The sequence below is a fragment of the Chiloscyllium plagiosum genome, chromosome 39 (assembly GCF_004010195.1).
Source record: "Chiloscyllium plagiosum isolate BGI_BamShark_2017 chromosome 39, ASM401019v2, whole genome shotgun sequence".
In the NCBI taxonomy this organism is placed as follows: domain Eukaryota; kingdom Metazoa; phylum Chordata; class Chondrichthyes; order Orectolobiformes; family Hemiscylliidae; genus Chiloscyllium; species Chiloscyllium plagiosum.
In genome coordinates, this window is record NC_057748.1 from 11,320,226 (window position 1) to 11,339,304 (window position 19,079).

General features: G+C 45.8%; 1 protein-coding gene across 1 annotated transcript in view; it reads right to left on the reverse strand.

Moving 5' to 3' along the window:
• Positions 1-9,203: 9,203 nt before the first annotated feature.
• LOC122541975 (complement C1q tumor necrosis factor-related protein 1-like) overlaps positions 9,204-19,079 on the reverse strand; it is a 51,308-nt gene continuing 41,432 nt past the window's right edge. Inside the window, exon 4 of the mRNA XM_043679270.1 lies at positions 9,204-9,885. Within this exon, the coding sequence (XP_043535205.1) occupies positions 9,338-9,885 (548 nt within the window). The 3' untranslated portion in view covers positions 9,204-9,337. The remainder of the gene's footprint in view (positions 9,886-19,079) is intronic.

A 19,079-nucleotide genomic window follows, 5' to 3' on the forward strand; every position in this document is an offset into this window, starting at 1 on the left:
CCCACTCACACACTCATACTCACCCACTCACACACCGTCTTACCCACTCACCCTCACACACTCACGCACACACATTGACCCCCACACACAATCACCGACTCACACTCTCAAACACCCATCCACTCCCACACACGCACATTCACCCACACACACTCACACACTTACACACTCATCCACTCACACACTCAGTCACTCACTCACACTGTCACTCACTCTCTCTCACACACACGCATACACACACTCTCCCACTCACAAATTCACACATGCACACACTCACACCCTCTGCGCATTAAATTCTAAACAGAACCAGACACATGAGATGCAGAGAGGATACTTCCCTGGGTTGGAGAGCCTAGAACCAAGCAGCAGAATCTCAGGATGAAAAATAAAGGTGAGACGAAATGAGAAAATATTTCTTCTGTCGAAGAGTTGTGAACCTGTGGCACTCCCTCCCACATTCCTGATGAAGGGCTTGTGCCTGAAATGTCGACTCTCCTGCTCCTCGGATGCTGCCTGACCTGCTGTGCTTTTCCAGCACCCCTGCGTTCGACTCTGATATCCAGCATCTGCAGTCCTCACTTTCTCCCAGCATTCCCTAACACAGAAAGCTGTGCAGTCTTGTGGGTAATTACAACAAGCTACTTTTAATTCAGCTACTTATTAAGAAATCTCACAAACAATCAAGGACGGAAACAGTGATTTAAACTTTCCATGAGCAGTTATTAAAGTTCTGAAGTTTACACTTTCAGAGTAGGCTAAGGCACTGAAAATATTGAAGAACACAGTAGATTTCCCAGGATGTGGCCGGGTAGGGAAGGTTTGAGTTATAAAGAAAGGCTGGATAGGCCGGAACTATTTTCACTGGAGTGTGGGAAGTTGAGAGGTGACCTGATAGAAGTTTATAAAATAACGAGGGGTATAGATAGAGTTGACAGTCGGTGTCTTTTCCCTAGGATGGGGGAGTTCAAGACAAGGGGGCACATTTTTAAGGTGAGAGGAGAGAGATTTTAAAAGGACGTAAGGGGCAAATGTTTTACACAGAGGGTGGTTTCTGTGTGGAATGAACTTCCACAGGAAGTGGTGGATGTGGGTACAGTTACAATGTTTAAAAGACATTTGGATAAGTACATGAATGAGAAAGCGTTGGAGGGATATAGGCCAGGAGCAGGCAGGTGGGACTAGTCGAGTTTGGGATTATGGTTGGTATGGAGTGGCTGGGCCGAAGGGTCTGTTTCTGTGCTGGATGACTCTATAAATTTGTTAATGCTAAAGACACCAAGGCAATTGGGGAGAAAACAGAACACTGGCATTGAGATAGAGGATCAACCATGGTTGCATTGAATGGTAGACCAGGCTCCAAGGGCCAAATGGCCTACTCCTGCTCTGAATTTCAAAGGTTCTAAATGTGTTGACGTCTCAAGTAGGTGTGTTGACAGATTTGGAGAAAGTGAGGACTGCAGATGCTAGAGAGTCAGAGTCGACAACTGTGGCGCTGGAAAAGCAACAGCATCCGAGGAGCAGGAGAGTCGACGTTCCGACGAAGGGCCTATGCCTGAAATGTCAATTTTCCTGCTCCTCGGATGCTGCCTGGCCTGCTGTGCTTTTCCAGCACCACACTCTCGACTCGTACTCACAAATATGGCAACTGATGACAGAAGGAGCCTAATGGAGAGAGTTAGTGAGGGAGAAAACTCTGTAAGCACTGGAATATGAAGTAAGGTGGAGAAAGCATTTGAAATACCCAGGTGGTGCTTCAGTACATGAGGAGGATAGACAGGCTAACCTTTCAGAGAGTGATTATTTGTCAAGAAGTTTTGCTGTTCACTTTTCCAGCCTCTGTCATGTCAAAGTACACCCCACAAAGCTGCGTGACAGCCACAGAAAACATGTCCTCCCAATAGTGGCTAATGCAAAGCAAATCTGTTCTGACATAAGTGAGTTTACCCCCTGAGAGGTAGTCTGAAATAACAATACTCTCAATATACAAAGACGATTCCTGACATGAAACTGTATCAGTCAATCCTCTCGCCGTGTTGCACGGTAAGGTGGAGTTAGAGTGCAAAATGATAATTGGACCCGAGCATGCAAATATATTCAGTGTCTGTTTTAGAATCCCTACAGGCCATTCTCTCCATCACAGTCCATACCAACCCTCTGAAGTGTATCCAGATCCATCTCCCTACCCTGTCCCCCTGCATTTCCTGTGGCTAGCCTACGGGGCAATTTAGCACAGCCAATCCTGGCCTGCACATCCCTGGACACTATGGGGCAATTTAGCATGGCCAGTTCGCTCTAACCTGCATATCTTTGGACTGTGGGAGGAATCCGGAACACCCGGAAGGAACATCATGGACATTGATTAATTTTGACAATCTATCTTAAGCATATGTGCACGCGTTCTGACTGAAAAAAAAACAAGCACAACTTGTATTCATATAGCACCTTTAATGTGGTCAAAAAAAAATCCCGAGGCAGGTCACAGAGAAATATTGACGCTGAGCTAAAGCAGAAAGCATTAACCCATGTGACCAAAGGCTTGGTCAAAGAGGTAGGTTTAAGGAATTATCTCAAAAGAGGAAAGAGAGAGAGAGAGAAAAAAAGGCAAAAGGCTTTAGGCAGGACATTCCTGAGCCAGGGGCCCAGACAGCTGAAGGTGTAGTGTAAGAGATGAAGGGAATGCCGGGTAGTTCTTCTGTAACGCGAGGATTGCGTTCTGGTGCAATCCCACGTTATAGAAACATTGCGTTTTAGAAACAGAACTTAAAGTGTTGCCGCTGTAATCGCGTTACAGCCAATACATGTTTTAAAAGTTCACACTTTAGAAACAGTGTCCCCAAACCGTCAATGGCATTGCAACAAATCCACGTTTAATGAAATGCATGTTATAGCAGAACGACCTGCACTCACGGCTGGGATTTCCAACTGGATCGTTCCACCTGCTGTTGAAGGACAGTGGGCACACAGGGCAGAGATGGTGATGTAGCCATAATGTCATTGGGCTTATAAACCAGTGACTTCCCAAAGCAACATCTCTGGAGCTTGGCAGATGGTGCCATTTGAATTCAATAAAGGAAAATGGTGACCATGCCATTGTCATTAAAAAAATGCCCCTCTGCTCCATTAATGCCCTTGAGGGAAGAAAATCTGCCACCTTTACCTGGTCTGGCCTACATTTGACTCCATGTAGATTCAAGAACAGCTTCTTGCCCACTGTTATTAGACTTCTGAATGGACCTCTCAAGTTTGAGTGTTAATCTGCAGCCTCTCTGTTCTATTACCATAACACGCTTTGTATTGTATGTACTGCAAGCAAAACAAAACTTTTCACTGTACTGAGGTACGTGTCAATAATAAACCAAATCAAAAATCAAAAAAATAAATCCAGACCCACAGCAATGGGGTTGACTCTTAACTGCCCTCTGGGCAATTAGGGATGGGCAATAAATGCTGGCCTAGCCAGTGAAGTAAACAGAAAGGAAGAGAAAAACACTTTCTGTCACTTCTGATGGTTTGTTACTGACAGGAAGGTCACCAAATCGACCAGGTCTATTTTGCAAACAAAAATTAGCCCTTCTTCAGCTGCCACCCTATGTCCCCTGCCAATGGATGGGCAAGCAATCAGAGAGAGATTACACGCTGACACATTGCTGATCCCATTGGCAAATACTCTGCCACTAAAGCAGAAAGTGCTGGAGAAACTCAGCAGGTCTGGCAGCATCTGCGGAGAGAGAAACAGAATTAATGTTTCGGGTCCAGAACCCAGTACAGAAAAAGCGTCTCTGGACCCAAAGCTTTAACTCTGATTGCTCTCCCCTCCCCCAGCAATTTCTCCGGCAGAATCGCAGATTTCCAGAATCTGCAGCTCTTTGTTTTACTTTAGACAAACTCTCTGTCGCTGGCTGAATAGATGCCCCATTTAGTGCATTTAATCTTGAGCCCCCCTCCCCCAAGTATCCACTGGTGTGGCCCCACGTACATTCCCATAGCCTCAGCTTTCTGTTGCCTTGCAGCCACATCTCCCAGACCATCTGCAAGCAGCCCTGTGAGTAATGTGTTAACTGACTGCCTCGTTGCGATGGGAGATTCTGACCACGAGGTTAGGGGGGAGGGGGGTGGGGTTCACCCTTAATCCATCTCAACAACAAGCAACCTGCATTTACATAGCACCTTTAACATAGTCAAGCACCCTAAAGTCGCTGAAGTGGGTGTTATCGAATGTCATATAGCACCAAGCCCACGTTCAGGCATGCGAACAAAAATTTTGTCGGAGAGGTAGGTTTTTAGAAGCACCTTAACAGGAAGACAGAGCAGCAGAAAGAGAATTTCAGATTTTATCAACTTATATATACATAACAAAACTTATGTTTACTAGGTTAATGTGGGCAGACAGTAGGGGTGATCTGACAACTCATTTTATGACTTATTTCATGGCATTCATTAACAATTGTTGGAATGAGCACCTTTCTTATGCTGTGTGTGGTGTGTAGTTGTTTGATGCCAGTCTGGTCACTGATCCACATTCACTGTACTTGAATGATTAAACCCAGGTATGGACTGGAGCAAAATAAACAGATACCACTGAAAGCATGCAGAAGCTGACCTGTAGGCCTGAGTGCAGACACTCTGTGCTTGCGGAAATAGTTTAATACTTGTGAATAATCTTATTGTATGCTTGCAAACTAGTGTCATCTCTGCATTACTCTGAGAGATATAAAATATACAACTAAACTTCAGGATAGGTTCGTTAATGCAGTTGGCTGGATGGCTGCTAACTGATGCAGAGTAATGTCAACAGCGTGGGTTCAATTCCCGCACCAACTGGGGTTATTATGAAGGTCACACCTTCCTAACCTTGCCCATTGGTGACCCTCAGGTTAAACCACCATCAGTCATCTCTTTCCCTCCAATGAGAGATCAGCCCTATGGGGCTATGGGGACTTTACAGTCCTGAATGGCAATGTGTTATCGGAAGGATTGTCTGTATCAGTTAGTTTGACAGTTAGATGCCAAGTATCTGGTGACATGATTAAGACAGTGTCCATAATGAGGGCAAAGTACTGTCAATAAGAGAGTTGACAGCAGGGTTGACTGCATCATTGGTTTAGAAGCCATATTAGCTATCATCAGGGGAACTGCATGTTGCTAAGAGACCAGACAGTAGACTCCGTTGGTTTTAGTCAAAAGGTGTGGAGCTGGAAAAGCACAGCCAGCCAGGCAGCATCTGAGGAGCAGGAGAGTTGACATTTTGAGCGTAAGCTTTTCATCAGGAGAGGCTGAATAGGCTAGGACTGTTTTCCCTGGAGTGTCGGAAGTTGAGGGGTGACCTTGTAGAGGCTTAAAAAAATCATGAAGGGGCATGGATAGGGTAAATCGACAAGGTCTTTTTCCCAGTCAAGAAGTGTGGTGCTGGAAAAGCACAGCCAGTCAGGCAGCATCCGAGGAGCAGGAGAGTCGACGTTTCGAGCATAAGCTCTTCATCATCTTCCTGATGAAGGGATTATGCCCGAAACCTTGATTCTCTGGCTCCTCGGATGCTGCCTGACCTGCTGTGCTTTTCCAGTGCCACACTTTTCGACCCTGACTCTTCACTTTCTCCCTTGGCTTTGGGTAAAGCTTGAAGCCCTGATGGTGACTCCTTCCTCTGAACCATTAGCCCATCACATTGAGGTCGGCAGATGAGGGAGGAGGACCAGAAATTTCCCATTGGGGTGGATCCCTACAGTTTCCCTGCTTTGAAAAGCGTTGCTTGTGCATCTGTTGGGCAGCTGCAAGGAGAGAGCAGCCATTGTCCAGAAGAATGTGTTTGCACAGGGTACGGCTGGAGACATTGTATGAAGCCAGTCAGGGTCTGTGGGGGTTGTCCCTTGAGCCTGAGAACCGGGGACAGCTGCTGGCCTGCTGCAAAAAAACCTGCAATTGTATAGCACCCGGGGATGTACACCACCGAAGCACTTTAGAGTCAGTGAAGCCATTTCAAAGTGTAGCCATCATTGAAGAATTTGCACACAGCAAGCTCCCAGGAAAAGCTGTGATTGGCTGAACATGTTCTAGTGATAGCATTGAGGGATAAATATTGGCCAAGGCATGAGGGCGACCTCTTCAGTTTTAACAGCGCGATGGGATCCACCTGAACGGGAAGATCAGACCTCAGCTTAACATCTCACCGAAATGACAATGCCACCCCACAGCCTTGCACGTCACAAACCAGCTCAGAGTTCCTGGATCAATTCCTTAAGCAAAACATCCCAGTAGGACCATCAAAGACAGCCCCAAGTAATGGTAAAATCCCATCGAGTTCGACTCCAGGACCTGCCACTCCCTGAGGTGAGGAGCAGGTGAGGGAGAGCAAAGGAAAAGAATGAAGATTTATTTGTCATTATAGTTGACCCACGTGGAGGATGTCTTTCAACACCCTTATCACCCACCAGCGACCCCCCCACCTTTTGACAGGCGGTTTCCATCTGATTGAAAGAAAGGTCCTCCCATTCCACAACAACCTAATGACTCCTGTGGTCCTTTACCTACTTTGGCACCACCAACCCTGCATTGCCACCACCCCACCCCCCCCACCGTAACCTCCAATCACCCACTTCTACAAGCTCTGAAAGCTCACCCACTCTGCAGACAGCAGAGGGAGACATAGAGTAGACCAAATTATGCCACATGGCCGGAGAAATCCCATTCCATGTGCCCATTGTGTCTAAACACAGGTCAGAACACAGCAAGTGGTGGTGGGCGCCATTAATTGGCATGCTATTTCAGAAGAAAAGGAATTAAAAGTATATACAGGACACTAATTTCCTGCTTTGGAAAACTTTCCAGTTGGTCTATTGTAAATCCCTAGGTCATCTGGAGGTTGACCATCATTGTTGAGGTGCTTCTAGGTGGGTGGATGCTTGTAGATTACTGGGTGCAGGCCAGGCTTAGCCAACTTGTAACATGTAGGTTGGAAAGGGTGGCATGTTGGCTCAGTGGTTAGCACTGTTGTCTCACAGTGCCAGGGATCTGGGTTTGGCCCACCTAATGTCAACTGTGTAGAGTTGGCACATTGTCCCTGTGACCACTTGGGTTTCCTCCCATGGCTCTGGTTTCCAAAGCTGTGCAGGTTAGGGTGGATAGGCCATTGCTAAATTGCCCCATAGTGTCCAGGGATGTGCAGGCTAGATAAATTAGCCACGGGAAATGCAGGGTTATAGGAGTAGGGGATGGGTCTGGGTGGAATGCTGTTCAGAGGGATGGCCTGATTCCACACTGGAGGGATTGTATGATTCAATGAAAGATGTATTGGATCTTTCTCTTGGGCAGAGACAAAGTCATCACAGGGGGTTTGGCACTCCATGTGTCTGCCCATTGCTGACTTTGACTGATAATATAGTGCCATTTCAGTTGGCGCAACCTCTACAAAAAGAAAATAGCCAGCATGGAGCTCAGAGGTTGAAGGAAAGCAATCAGTTGACATGTTTGTGATAGCACCCTATTAAAGTCCAAACTGCAGCGCTCAATTGTTCGATGTTTGATTGCATGAGTCTGGTAAATCATCCACGCTCTCTGAGCTCGATTAGTTAAGTCTGTGTGGGAACTCAGAGCAAAATGAACAGACAGTGGGGTAAGAATGGGTGCAGATCGCTTGTGATCACAAAGGTATTTTAAAACCTGAGTGAATAAATCTGTTGCTCACTTTAGAAACTTGCACTGCTCTGAGATGTGGAAAATGTACAATACCACACGGAGAGTTGGAGACACCTCACGCATCTCAACATGCTGATAAACAACACTATCATCAACATGTATCTTCCCTTCAGTACCATCCATTTTGAATATACAGGTAAAGTCACCATGATCTGACTGGGCCATAGAGAGAGTCTCATTAGAGAGTGACGACTGGTGATGGTTTAACCTGAGGAACACGAGGCAAGGTTAAGAAGGGGCAACAAAGACAGAAATTGCTGGAGAAACTCAACAGGTCCGGCAGCACCTGTGCAGAGAGAAAGCAGAGTTCACGGTGATGAAGGGTCACTGGTTTACAAATGTTAACTCTGCTTCTCTCTCCACAGATGCTGCCAAGACCTGCTGAGTTTCTCCAACAACTTCTGGTTTTGTTTCCGATTTCCAGCATCCACAGTCGTTTCGGTTTTTGTTTGAGAATAAGAGTCCTTCATGGTAACTCAGCCGGTGTGAGAGTACATGAATTGAGATTTGGTCAAACCTGAGGGAGTGCTGCACTGTCAAAGACGATTTTTTTCGGACATGGTATTATATCTGTCAGGAGAATGTGAAAGATATCATAGCACCATTTCACTGAGCGGGAAGAGTATCCAAGCGGATTTGTCTCTTAACCAACTCACGAAGGAAGTTCCTCAGAATGGTCAAATTGGACTCTGAAGAAGGGTCATACTGGACATGAAATGTTAAGTGTTTCTCTCTTTACAGAAACTGCCAGCCCTGCTGCGTTTTCTAAAGTACTCTCTATTTTTTAAATTCAAATCTCTAGTATCTGTGCCATGTAGCTCTCGTCGCCACCACAGGCCCTCTATGGCATTGTGGGATCCTGCTGTGCTGCTGCATCCCTACATTACAACAGCCTACAAAGTCACTCCATTCACCACAAAGCACTTTGGAAATTCCTGAGGTCATGAAAGGCGCTACACAGACTCAGGCCACTACTTATTGAAAGGAAACTGTGGGAGAATTTCTGATTTTGAGAAATGGGGCCTAGTTTGTGTCTGCACACCCACTCCTTGGACCTAACCTTGTTTCACATGAAAACTTAGATCCACAGTCTGCGTTGCCATGGGAGACGTGAAATGTTAATGCAGTAGAATTTTTGCACTGGGTCTATCATAGAGAGGAAAGATATAGGACCTAAATTTATGAATTCAATTTGGTCTTTTGACATTGCTTTAAAGAAGTATACATTTGTTGTGACACCAATGTGGCTTTTTCGCTAAGGAGAAAGAACACGGGTGATTCCAGGTAGGTAAATGAAGACTTTTTAAATTGAGTAGCTGAGGAGATGAAAATGTGTTGCTGGAAAAGTGCAGCAGGTCAGGCAGCATCCAAGAAGCAGGAGAATCGACGTTTCGGGCATAAGATTCCTGAAGAAGGGCTTATGCCCGAAACATCGATTCTCCTGCGCCTTGGCTGCTGCCTGACCTGCTGCGCTTTTCCAGCAACACATTTTCAGCTCTGATCTCCAGCATCTGCAGTCCTCACTTTCTCCTCCTAGCTGAGGAGATGGTCCCATTTATAACTTAACGGTCTTCTCTTTGATGGGCAATATTTCCCCACAGACAGAGAGCGCGAAAGAGAAAGAGAAAGGAAGAAATGAAGGGGTGTCTCAGTCCAGGTTGGGTTTTATCAAATAGCCATTGAAGGTGACGTAAATGTCGACATCGTCACTGTAGACGGCGTTTTCCCGCTCCCGCTTGTAAAGGCGCACCCAAACCTCATCGTTCTCCTGCAGCTCCAGCATGATGCTCTGGCTCTGCATGATGCTACGGTCACTGGGCTGCGCGTAACAGATGACCATGTCCTGGTCGTTCTTCATGATGTGAAGGTAGGTCTCCTTAAAGTTCCACGTGTGGATGTTGAGATTGAAGTAGTAAATTCCGGGGACGTAGCAGTAGAACTTGCCCTTGAACATGTTGAAGTGGCCGTAGAGGTTCACAAAGGTCGTGTCAAAGAGCAAGGTTTGGTAGTAGTCACTGCTGTGCAATCCTTTCTTGCGGCCTACAGAGAAGGCCGAGTAGTGTTGCTTGTAGGAGTCACCAGGGATTCCTGCCAGCCCCCGCTCTCCTTTATGCCCCATTGGGCCTTGGATTCCTATCGGGCCTTCCTTGCCATGTTTCCCATGGGGCCCCCGTTCACCCTTTTCACCTTTGTCCCCTGGAAAGAAATAGAAGATTGTCAAAGCTCCATTTTACAGCGGACTATATCCCAGGCACTTTGGACTGGGAGGAGGGGGATGGGGAGAAGGATGGGGAGAGGGTGGAACAGGTGCAGGGAGGCATAGAGGGATTGGGTTGGAAAGTGACCGTTAAAAACAAAACATGACAACGTCAGAATCCAGTGGCGTAAGATGCTCGAGCCAGAGCAAACCGTTTGGCCGAATGGATGAAGAATCTGACTTGGGTGTTCATCGGGATGCTAGAGGATGATTGCGGGTTCAAGCCTTTCTGTGCCCATTTTGTGCAGCACGGTGGCTCAGTGGTTAGCACTGCTGCCCCACAGCGCCAGGGACCCGGGTTCAATTCCAGCCTTGAGCGACCGCCTGTGAGGAGTTTGCACGTTCTCCCCTGTGTCTGCATGGGTTTCCTCCAGTTTCCTCCCACAGTCCAAAGACATGTGGGTTGGGTGGATTGGCTATGCTAGATTGCCCCACAGTGTCCCGGGATGTTAGGTAGGTTAGCCTTGGGAAAGGCAGGATTACAGGGATAGCGTAGAGGCGTGGATCTGGGTAAGACACTCTTCAGAGGATCGGTGTGGATTCAATGGGCTGAATGGCCCTCTTCCATAAGATCCTAGTCATTATTCCTGAACAAATGTATGGTTGCTATCACACAATAAACCTTCTTGCTTGTCTTTCACTGTGTCTCGCACCTGCACACACACAACATGGGTGCTGGGGGAAAAAAATAAGCACTACCGCAGTTAGGGGGTAGTGTGGGGGTTAAATAAAAAATAAACAGGACGGTCAGAGGTTCTGTTCACTCTGAAAAAAACCCCCTCCTGCTGCCTAAGTGCTTTTTCTGAAGTTACCCCATGGTAGTGTATTCTCAAGTACTCATCACTCAAATAGGCCGCAGACAAAGTAGGATTGACAGCCGAAAATGAGCTCAAATAACCCTCACCCAGACTGGTAGAGGTGGCAGGAGCAGGTCTCCATGGCCGACTGATGGAGATCTGCCGTGATCTAATGGAAGGGGCTGAATAGCCACCATCTGTTCCTACATTTCTCACACTCATTCTCTTTGAATGGGGCTGAAAGCTACTGGGATGGGGCGGGGGAGGGGCAGGGGGAGGGAGAGGGGAGGAGCTCACCTCACTGAGAGGGAAATTGGTAACCAGCCGTCAGATCCTGAACAAACCTTGCCAGGAGGCTTCGGAGTTGGGGGAAACACCCACTGGGGTTGAGCCACCAAGTCCATTTTAAAGTCTTATTCAAAAAGGACAGGTGCCCCGCAGTATTGTTTAAGTGATTTCAGGCATTGGTGGCAAGGGGGGGGGGGCTGGAGTGATCACATCTCCAGTCGGGCATAACACTTCCAACACTTTCTGTTCAAACAGTGCTGACTGCCAGTTCAGTTTGCCATGCTGTCTTCTCTACCAGTATTTTGCCCGTGCAAGTGGGGGTGCTTCAAACCAGCTGTTGGATAAATTGCCCGTAGTGTAGGTTATTAGTCAAGGGTAAATATAGGGTAGGGGAATGGGTCTGGGTGGGTTACTCTTTGGAGGGTCAGTATGGACTTGTAGGGCCTGTTTCCACACTGTAGGTATTCTAATACTAAAAAAAACCCTGCTGTTCTGCATTCTTACCCCACAGAGGGCTAGCATCCTCTTTGTTAAGCCCTCTCGGAATCTTATATGTTTCACTCAAACCCTAAACTCACAAGATAACCTTGGCTGAGAAGATTAGGGTGAATCCAAAGAGGTACTTTAAGTAGAATAAGGTAAAACGATAACTAAAGAGAGAATAGAACCCCCCAAGGACCAAAGTGGCCATGTATGTGTGAGGAGATGGGTGAGGTTCTCAATGAATATTTCTCCTCTGTATTTATCATGGGGAAAAACATGAAGACTTCAGAACTTGGGACGTTAGTGGTGATAACTTGGGGACAGTCCATTTCACAGGAGAGGAAGTGTTGGATACGTTAGAACATATGAAGGTGGATAAATCTCCTGGTCCTGACCAGGTATATCCAAGAACACTGCAAGAGGCTAGAGAAAAAATTGAGGGGGCCCTGGCTGCTATTTTTGCATCAGCGTTAGCCATGGGGTGAGGACCCAAAAGACCGGAGGGTAGTGAATGTTGGGCCATTATTCAAGAAGGGCTGCAAAGGAAAGCCTGGGAGTTTTAGAGTAAACCTGAAATTTGTGGTGGGTAATTAACTTGAGAAGATTCTGAGAGATAAGATATACATGCATTTGGAAAGACAGGGTTTGATTAGGAGTAGTCAGCATGGCTTGTGAGTGGGTGATCATGCCTCACAAATTTGTTAGAGTTCTTTGATGAAGTGACCAGGAAGATTGATGAAGGCAGGGCGGTAGATGTTGCCTATATGGATTTCAGTAAAGCCTTTGATAATTTCCACATGGTGGGCTGATCTGGAAGGTTCAATCGCATGGAATCCAGAGCGAGCTGGCAAATTGGATGGTAGGAAGCAGAGGGTAATAGTGGAAGGATGCTTGTTGGACCGGAGGCCTGTGACGAGTGGAGTGCCTCGGTGGTTGGTGCTGGGCACATTGCTGGTTGTTATCTATATCAATGATTTGGACGAGAATGTACAAGGCATGATCAGTAATTTTGCTGATGACACGAAAATAGATGGTATCGTGGACAATGAGGAAGGTTATCAGAAACTGCAGCAGGACCTTGATCAGCTGGGGAAGTAGGCCAAGAAATGGCAGGTGGAGTTTAATATAGATAAGTGTGAGATCTTGCATTTTAGAAAGTCAAATCAAGATAGGAGTTTGATGGTGAATAGTAGAGCCTTAAGGAGTGAGTGGAACAGAGGGATCTTGCAGTTCAGGTGCACAGTTCTCTGTAAATGGAGTCACAGGTAGACGGGGCAGTGAAGGAGGCTTTTGGCACACTGGCCTTCATCAGTCAGGGCAGTGATTTTAGAAGTTGGGAAGTTGTGTTGCAGTTATACAGGACATGTTGAGGCCACACTTGGAGTATTGTGTTCAGCTATAGGAAGGATGTTATTCAACTGGAAAGAGTGCAGAAGAAATTTACAAGGATGTTGCCAGGACTCAAGGATCTGAGTTGGAGAGATGAGACAAGCTAGAGTGTAGGAGACTGAGGGGGGGAATCTTATAGAAGTGTATAAGATCATGAGAGGCATGGATAGGGTGAATGCACTCAGTCTTTTCCCCAGAGTTAGGGTATCGAGGACTAGAGGGTATCAGTTTAAGGTCAGAGGGGAAAGAATAAAAGGGAACCTGAGGGGCAACATTTTTTACACAGAGGGTGGTACGCATATGGAATAAGCTGCTAGTGGAAGTGGTTGAGGCAGGTACATGAACAGCATTTAAAAGGCATTTGGGAAAAGTTAAACACCGATAGGAAAGGATTGGACGAATAAGTGCAGGGAAACGGTGTTAGCGTGGACGGACATTTTGGACAGCATGGACCAGTTTAGACCGAAGAGACTGTCTCTGTGCTGTAGGACTCTATGATTCTATGACGTACCATCAGGTTCAAGAACATCTTCTTCCCCGCTGTTCTTAGACTTCTGAATGGAGCTCTCAAATTTTAAATTTAATGTTTGAGCACCTTCTCTGCATTGTCTTCCTTGCTCTGTTCTATTACCCAATGTGCTGTATGTTGCCTGGACTCCACACAAAGCAAAACCTTTCACTGTACCCAGGTATATGTGACAACAATTAATCACAACAATTAATCAGATCAACAGATCACCTCGCTTTCTCGACTCCAACCTGCTCGACCTATCCTTGACAGACAAGCCCCCTTCATCCCAGGAATCAGTGAAGTAAATCTTCTCCAGTGTGAATATACTCCTTGTTAGCTTGATCTCTGTCTGAGTACATTTTACATAAATCATCTAGAGTTACTGCCTGCGGTGTGTAACATGGAAGCAATATCTGTCTAATTCCATCAGACGATGACAGTACATGGAGATTACTGTTGGCATCTTATAATTTACAGCAGCCTTGTGTTTAACTTGAGTCATATTCTACTCTGAAGTAAATCCTACTGACCTTTTCAAATCTGCTATCCTGTAAAGAGCATTATGCACAACAGCATATTCCCACCACCCACTATACTTTATTACATAACACTGGCAAATTAATATTTTCCATCTGACCCCATTAAACGTCCCATAAAAACGAACATCTATCTTTCAGTCTTTGCAATAAATTCCCAACTACCATCTCGGGAGGATGTGAAAGGAACAAGTTTAGGACTCAACAGAGATGAGGGAAATGTCTTTCTCTCAGAGGTTCATTGAGTCTCTGGAACTTTCTTCCCCAGAGAACGGTGGAAGCTGAATATTTTTCAGGTAGACAGAACATAAGAACTAGGAGCAGGAGTAGGCCATTCAGCCCCTCCAGCCTGCTCTGCTACTTATTATGATCATGGCTGATCTCATGTCGGCCTCACTCCCCATAACCCTTCAACCCATGTGTCATAACGGTAGCGAGGTCAGCCAGGTGGCCCTCATAGAGTGTGAGGTCCCTGATTGGGGCTGTTAATCTGTTCCAATCAGGGAGCGGTGGCTGACAGATAAACAGGAGCATCATGGGAGTTTTGTTCACCCCGGGCAGCCGGCTCTGTGCTGGCTGTGTCAGCGTCATGTACAATATACGTGGTAAATAAAGGGTGACTCAGTGACAGATTGCTGGCCTTGGTGGAGTTATTTCACCATGACCAATTTCAAAATTTGTCCATGTCCTCAAATTTACTCAGTGTCCCAGCATCCATCACGTAGTGAATTGCACAGCTTCACAACCCTTTGAGAGTGATCAATCCTCCTTATCTCTGTTACAAATCTACCGCCCTCTTGGCCAAGACCACTCATTGTCCTCAACCATCCATTCTCCAATAGCCTCTTGACTAACTTGGGAGTCAATGGAGCATGTGTATGAGTGCAGAGCTGAGGCTAATGCCAGATTAATCATAATCTTCATGAAAGACAAAAAAGGTGGGGGAGGGGTGGATGATGAGTAGCTCAATCCTGTTCCTGATTTGTATTTTATTTTTGCTTGTATCTATGATGTAGGAAAAGGATGGAAAGATGTTACTGAATAAAGGCTAGAATTTTAAATGGCAGTGCAGGAATGGAAGGATCTAAGTTATTTGAGAAGATTCTGAGGGAAAAGGTATACATACATTTGGAAAGATAGAGTTTGGTTAGGAGTAGTCAGTATGGCTTTGTGAGTGGGTGATCATGTCTCACAAATTTGCTAGAGTTCTCTGATGAAGTGACCAGGAAGGTTAAGACCATAAGACCAGAAGACATAGGAGCGGAAGTAAGGCCATTCGGCCCATCGAGTCCACTCCGCCATTCAATCATGGCTGATGGGCATTTCAACTCCACTTACCTGCATTCTCCCCGTAGCCCTTAATTCCTTGTGACATCAAGAATTTATCAATTTCTGCCTTGAAGGCATTTAGCGCCCCAGCCTCCACTGCACTCTATGGCAATGAATTCCACAGGCCCACCACTCTCTGGCTGAAGAAATGTCTCCGCATTTCTGTTCTGAATTTACCACCTCTAATTCTAAGGCTGTGTCCACGGGTCCTAGTTTCCTCGCCTAACGGAAACAATTTCCTAGCGTCCACCCTTTCCAAGCCATGTATTATCTTGTAAGTTTCTATTAGATCTCCCATTAATCTTCTAAACTCCAATGAATACAATCCCAGGATCCTCAGCTGTTGATGAGGGCAGGGTGGTAGATGTTGTCTATATGGATTTCAGTAAAGCCTTTGGTAAGTTCCCCATGGTAGGCTGCTCTGGAAAGTTAGATCACATGGAATCCAGAGTGAGCTGGCAAATTGGATACAAATTTGGTTTGGTGGTAGGAAGCAGAGAGTTTTTTTTCCCAGGGAATCAGTGACACAATGGTAATATCATTGGGCTAGTAGTGGGTTGCTCTTGGGATGTGGGTTCAAATCTCACTAAGGTATTGGGTGGCATCTAAACTATTTTGAAAGGAATTCTGTGTAGGTTTCTCAATTCCTTTCAAAATAGCTTAGATACCACCCCAATGCAACAGTGAGGTTTGTCGCTAGAGCTTTAGCCTAGGTCTCTGCATTACTAGCCCAGTGACAACACCATTGAGCCACTGCTCCCTGGGGGGAATAATGTGAACATATACACTTAGATCCTTGTGTTCCTGAACTCCAAATTTAAAATTATAGATTTTATTCAATAACATCTGTCCTGCATGGATTTACAAGAATAGTTTCCAGGCCAAAGGAAGTTTAGTTACAAATTGGAGAAGCTGGAATGTTGGGGAAAATTAGATTGGACAGAGGTTCTATAGAGGCATTCAAAGTGAATGAGGTGTCAGGACAGTGTAGACTGGCAGGTGGATCAAGAGTCAGAAGGAATAGGTTCAAGGTAACTGACAAAAGAAACAATGGTGAGACAAGGAGGAACATTTTCACACAGGGAATGGTTAGGGTCTGGAATACCTGAAAGTGTGGTGGAACCAGATTCATTTGAGGGAATCTGAAAAGGGAGAATGCGCAAAGAGAATGTAGGGCAGTGGCACTATGGGAACTACTCATTCCGACAGCCAGCATAGACACTGAGGCTGAATGGCCTCCTCCTGAGAGCTGTAGAAAGTTTAGTGATTCTGTGAGTTGTCCTGATAGATTTCCATAAAAATACCCCACTATCCTCTCATTATGACGTGGCTATTTGTGGGATCTTGCTGTGTACAAATTGTCCATCGTGTTTCCTTCTTTTCAACTGTGGCCACATCTCAACAGTACCTGGTCGGATGTAAAGCACCTGTGGGCATCCTGGGATTGTGAAAGATACTACACCAATCCAAACCATTCTTTCATTTGAACAGCTTTGAGATTATAATTGATTATCTTTTCTCATTTAGGTGTTTTTGAGAAGGACAGTGGTTTTTGATGCTAGAGTAAAAATCCTAGCAGGCCATAAGGCTGTTTGTCACGGAGGCGACTGGTATTAAGTTTAACCTGAATGTCAGCACACCCCAGGGAAGGAGAGACCCTCATGATGACCTCAGTGGTGTGGGAATTGAACCAACACTGTCGACATTTCTCTGTCAGCTGACCAGCCAACTAAACTAATTAATTGGTAATGATGACAACATTATATAAGGACATCCTATCTTTAAAACAAAAGCATGACAATTGAATACCTGCATGTGACTATAATTTCTCCCTAATGAATAGTTGGAATGTACAGGCAAAAATTGATTCATTATTTTACTGGTTCTGTAAATTGCCCTTGAAAATGCTACAATTAAATCTGCATCCTTGTAAAAAAAAATATAAGGACATCCTTATGTCCAAACCCGGGTATCTCTGGAGAAGGAGCATGCAGTGTCTACCAACTCCCTTTAGCTGTTCAGGGAGAGGTGGGCGCCGCAGGGAGTGGAGTGTATTATTTCCCTCTCCAACTCTATTTTGATTTAATCTCTGCCCTCCCCTTCACTGTTTGATCACATAGCATTGCCCTTTGATGTGAAGGACACTGCTTGTCCCTGGTGGTGGAAATTGAATCAAGATTTGTACACCTTGTGTCTTTCACTGTGTCTCTCACCTGCACACACACACCATGGGTGCTGGGGAAAACACAAGCACTGCCGCAGTTAGCCGGTAGTGTGGGGGGAAGGAGAAAGTAAGAAAGACATAACCAGGAGATTAGAATCTCCTCAGTTGAGGATAAAAAAGAAGAAAAAAGTAAGGATATCTTTTTTAATTGTCTATCCTAATGAATCTTCCCAGTGTTGTTACAGTGAGTAGTCCAGTGGCAGAAGAAAGTATGGCAGTGTGGTACGGTAGCTCAGTGATTAGCACTGCTGCCTCACAGTGTCAGGGACCCGGGCTCAATTCTACCCTCGGGTGTAGCGTTTGCACATTCTCCCCATGTCTGCGTGGGTTTCCTCTGGGTGCTCCAGTTTCCTCCCACTGTCCAAACATATATGGATTAGGTGGATGGGCCAGTCTATATTGTCCATAGTGTCTAAGGATATGTAGGCTAGGTGGGTTAGCCATGGGGAATTCAAGGTTACCGAAACAGGGTAGGGTGTTGGGTCTGGGTGGAATCCTCTTTGGAGGTACAGTGAAGTCTCAATGGGCTGAATGGCCTCTTTCTGCAGGGATTCTCTCACTCTAAATAGGAAAAGCTTTGGCCTATAAAGCCTATTCTGGCTAACTGGCCATACTTAGTGTCTTCAGTCATGGGCCTTCTTTCATTGAGGAAGGCAAGCAAGTGTTGACCAGTCTTCCAAAATCCCATAAAATAACTTCCTTAATTTAACCTCCATTGGATGTTCAAATTTAGTCACGTTGTCATCACCTAAAAATGATTTAATTAGATTCCCTAAACTGTGGAAACAGGCCCTTCAGCCCAACGTGTCCACACTGACCCATTTCCCTAACCTATAGGTATCTCTGACTAATGCACCTAACACTATTTTCCATTTAGCATGATCTGACCCACACATCTTTGGATGGTGGGAGGAAACCCACACAGACACAGGGGGAGAATGTGCAAACTCCACACAGGCTGTTGAGCAAGGCTGGAATTGAACTCCAGTTCCTGCTGCTGTGAGGCAGCAGTGCTAACTACTGAACCACCATGCCACTTTTAATTCTCAACATCAATGGTCCACAAGTTTTGGTTTGTCTCCAGGTACAAGCTGAAAGCCTGCTCTATTGACTGAGAAAGCTAAAGAACATCACACTACACTGCTCGACCCTGATTGACCCCTGTTCAGGAGTTGACGTTTGTCTTGTGGTTCCCAGAAGGCTGTAGTAGTTACACTGCTCTATCAGTGAGTTTAGGTCAAGAATGTTTTAAACATCCCAGGAGGTTTAACCAGCAAAGCCTGGCCCCGTATGCCTCAAAATGGAGGTCCAGTACAACCAGTATAAGCATTTTTTCTATATTGCGTCAGTTTCCTTCCTGTGTGTTCCCGCACTATACAAGAATCATGCAATACAAATATGGGTTAAAGTGTTGGCGCATTTGGAATAATGTGTACAGTTCTGGTCGCCACATTATGGGCGGCACGGTGGCACAGTGGTTAGCACTGCTGCCTCACAGCGCCAGAGACCCCGGTTCAATTCCCGACTCAGGCGACTGACTGTGTGGAGTTTGCACGTTCTCCCCGTGTCTGCGTGG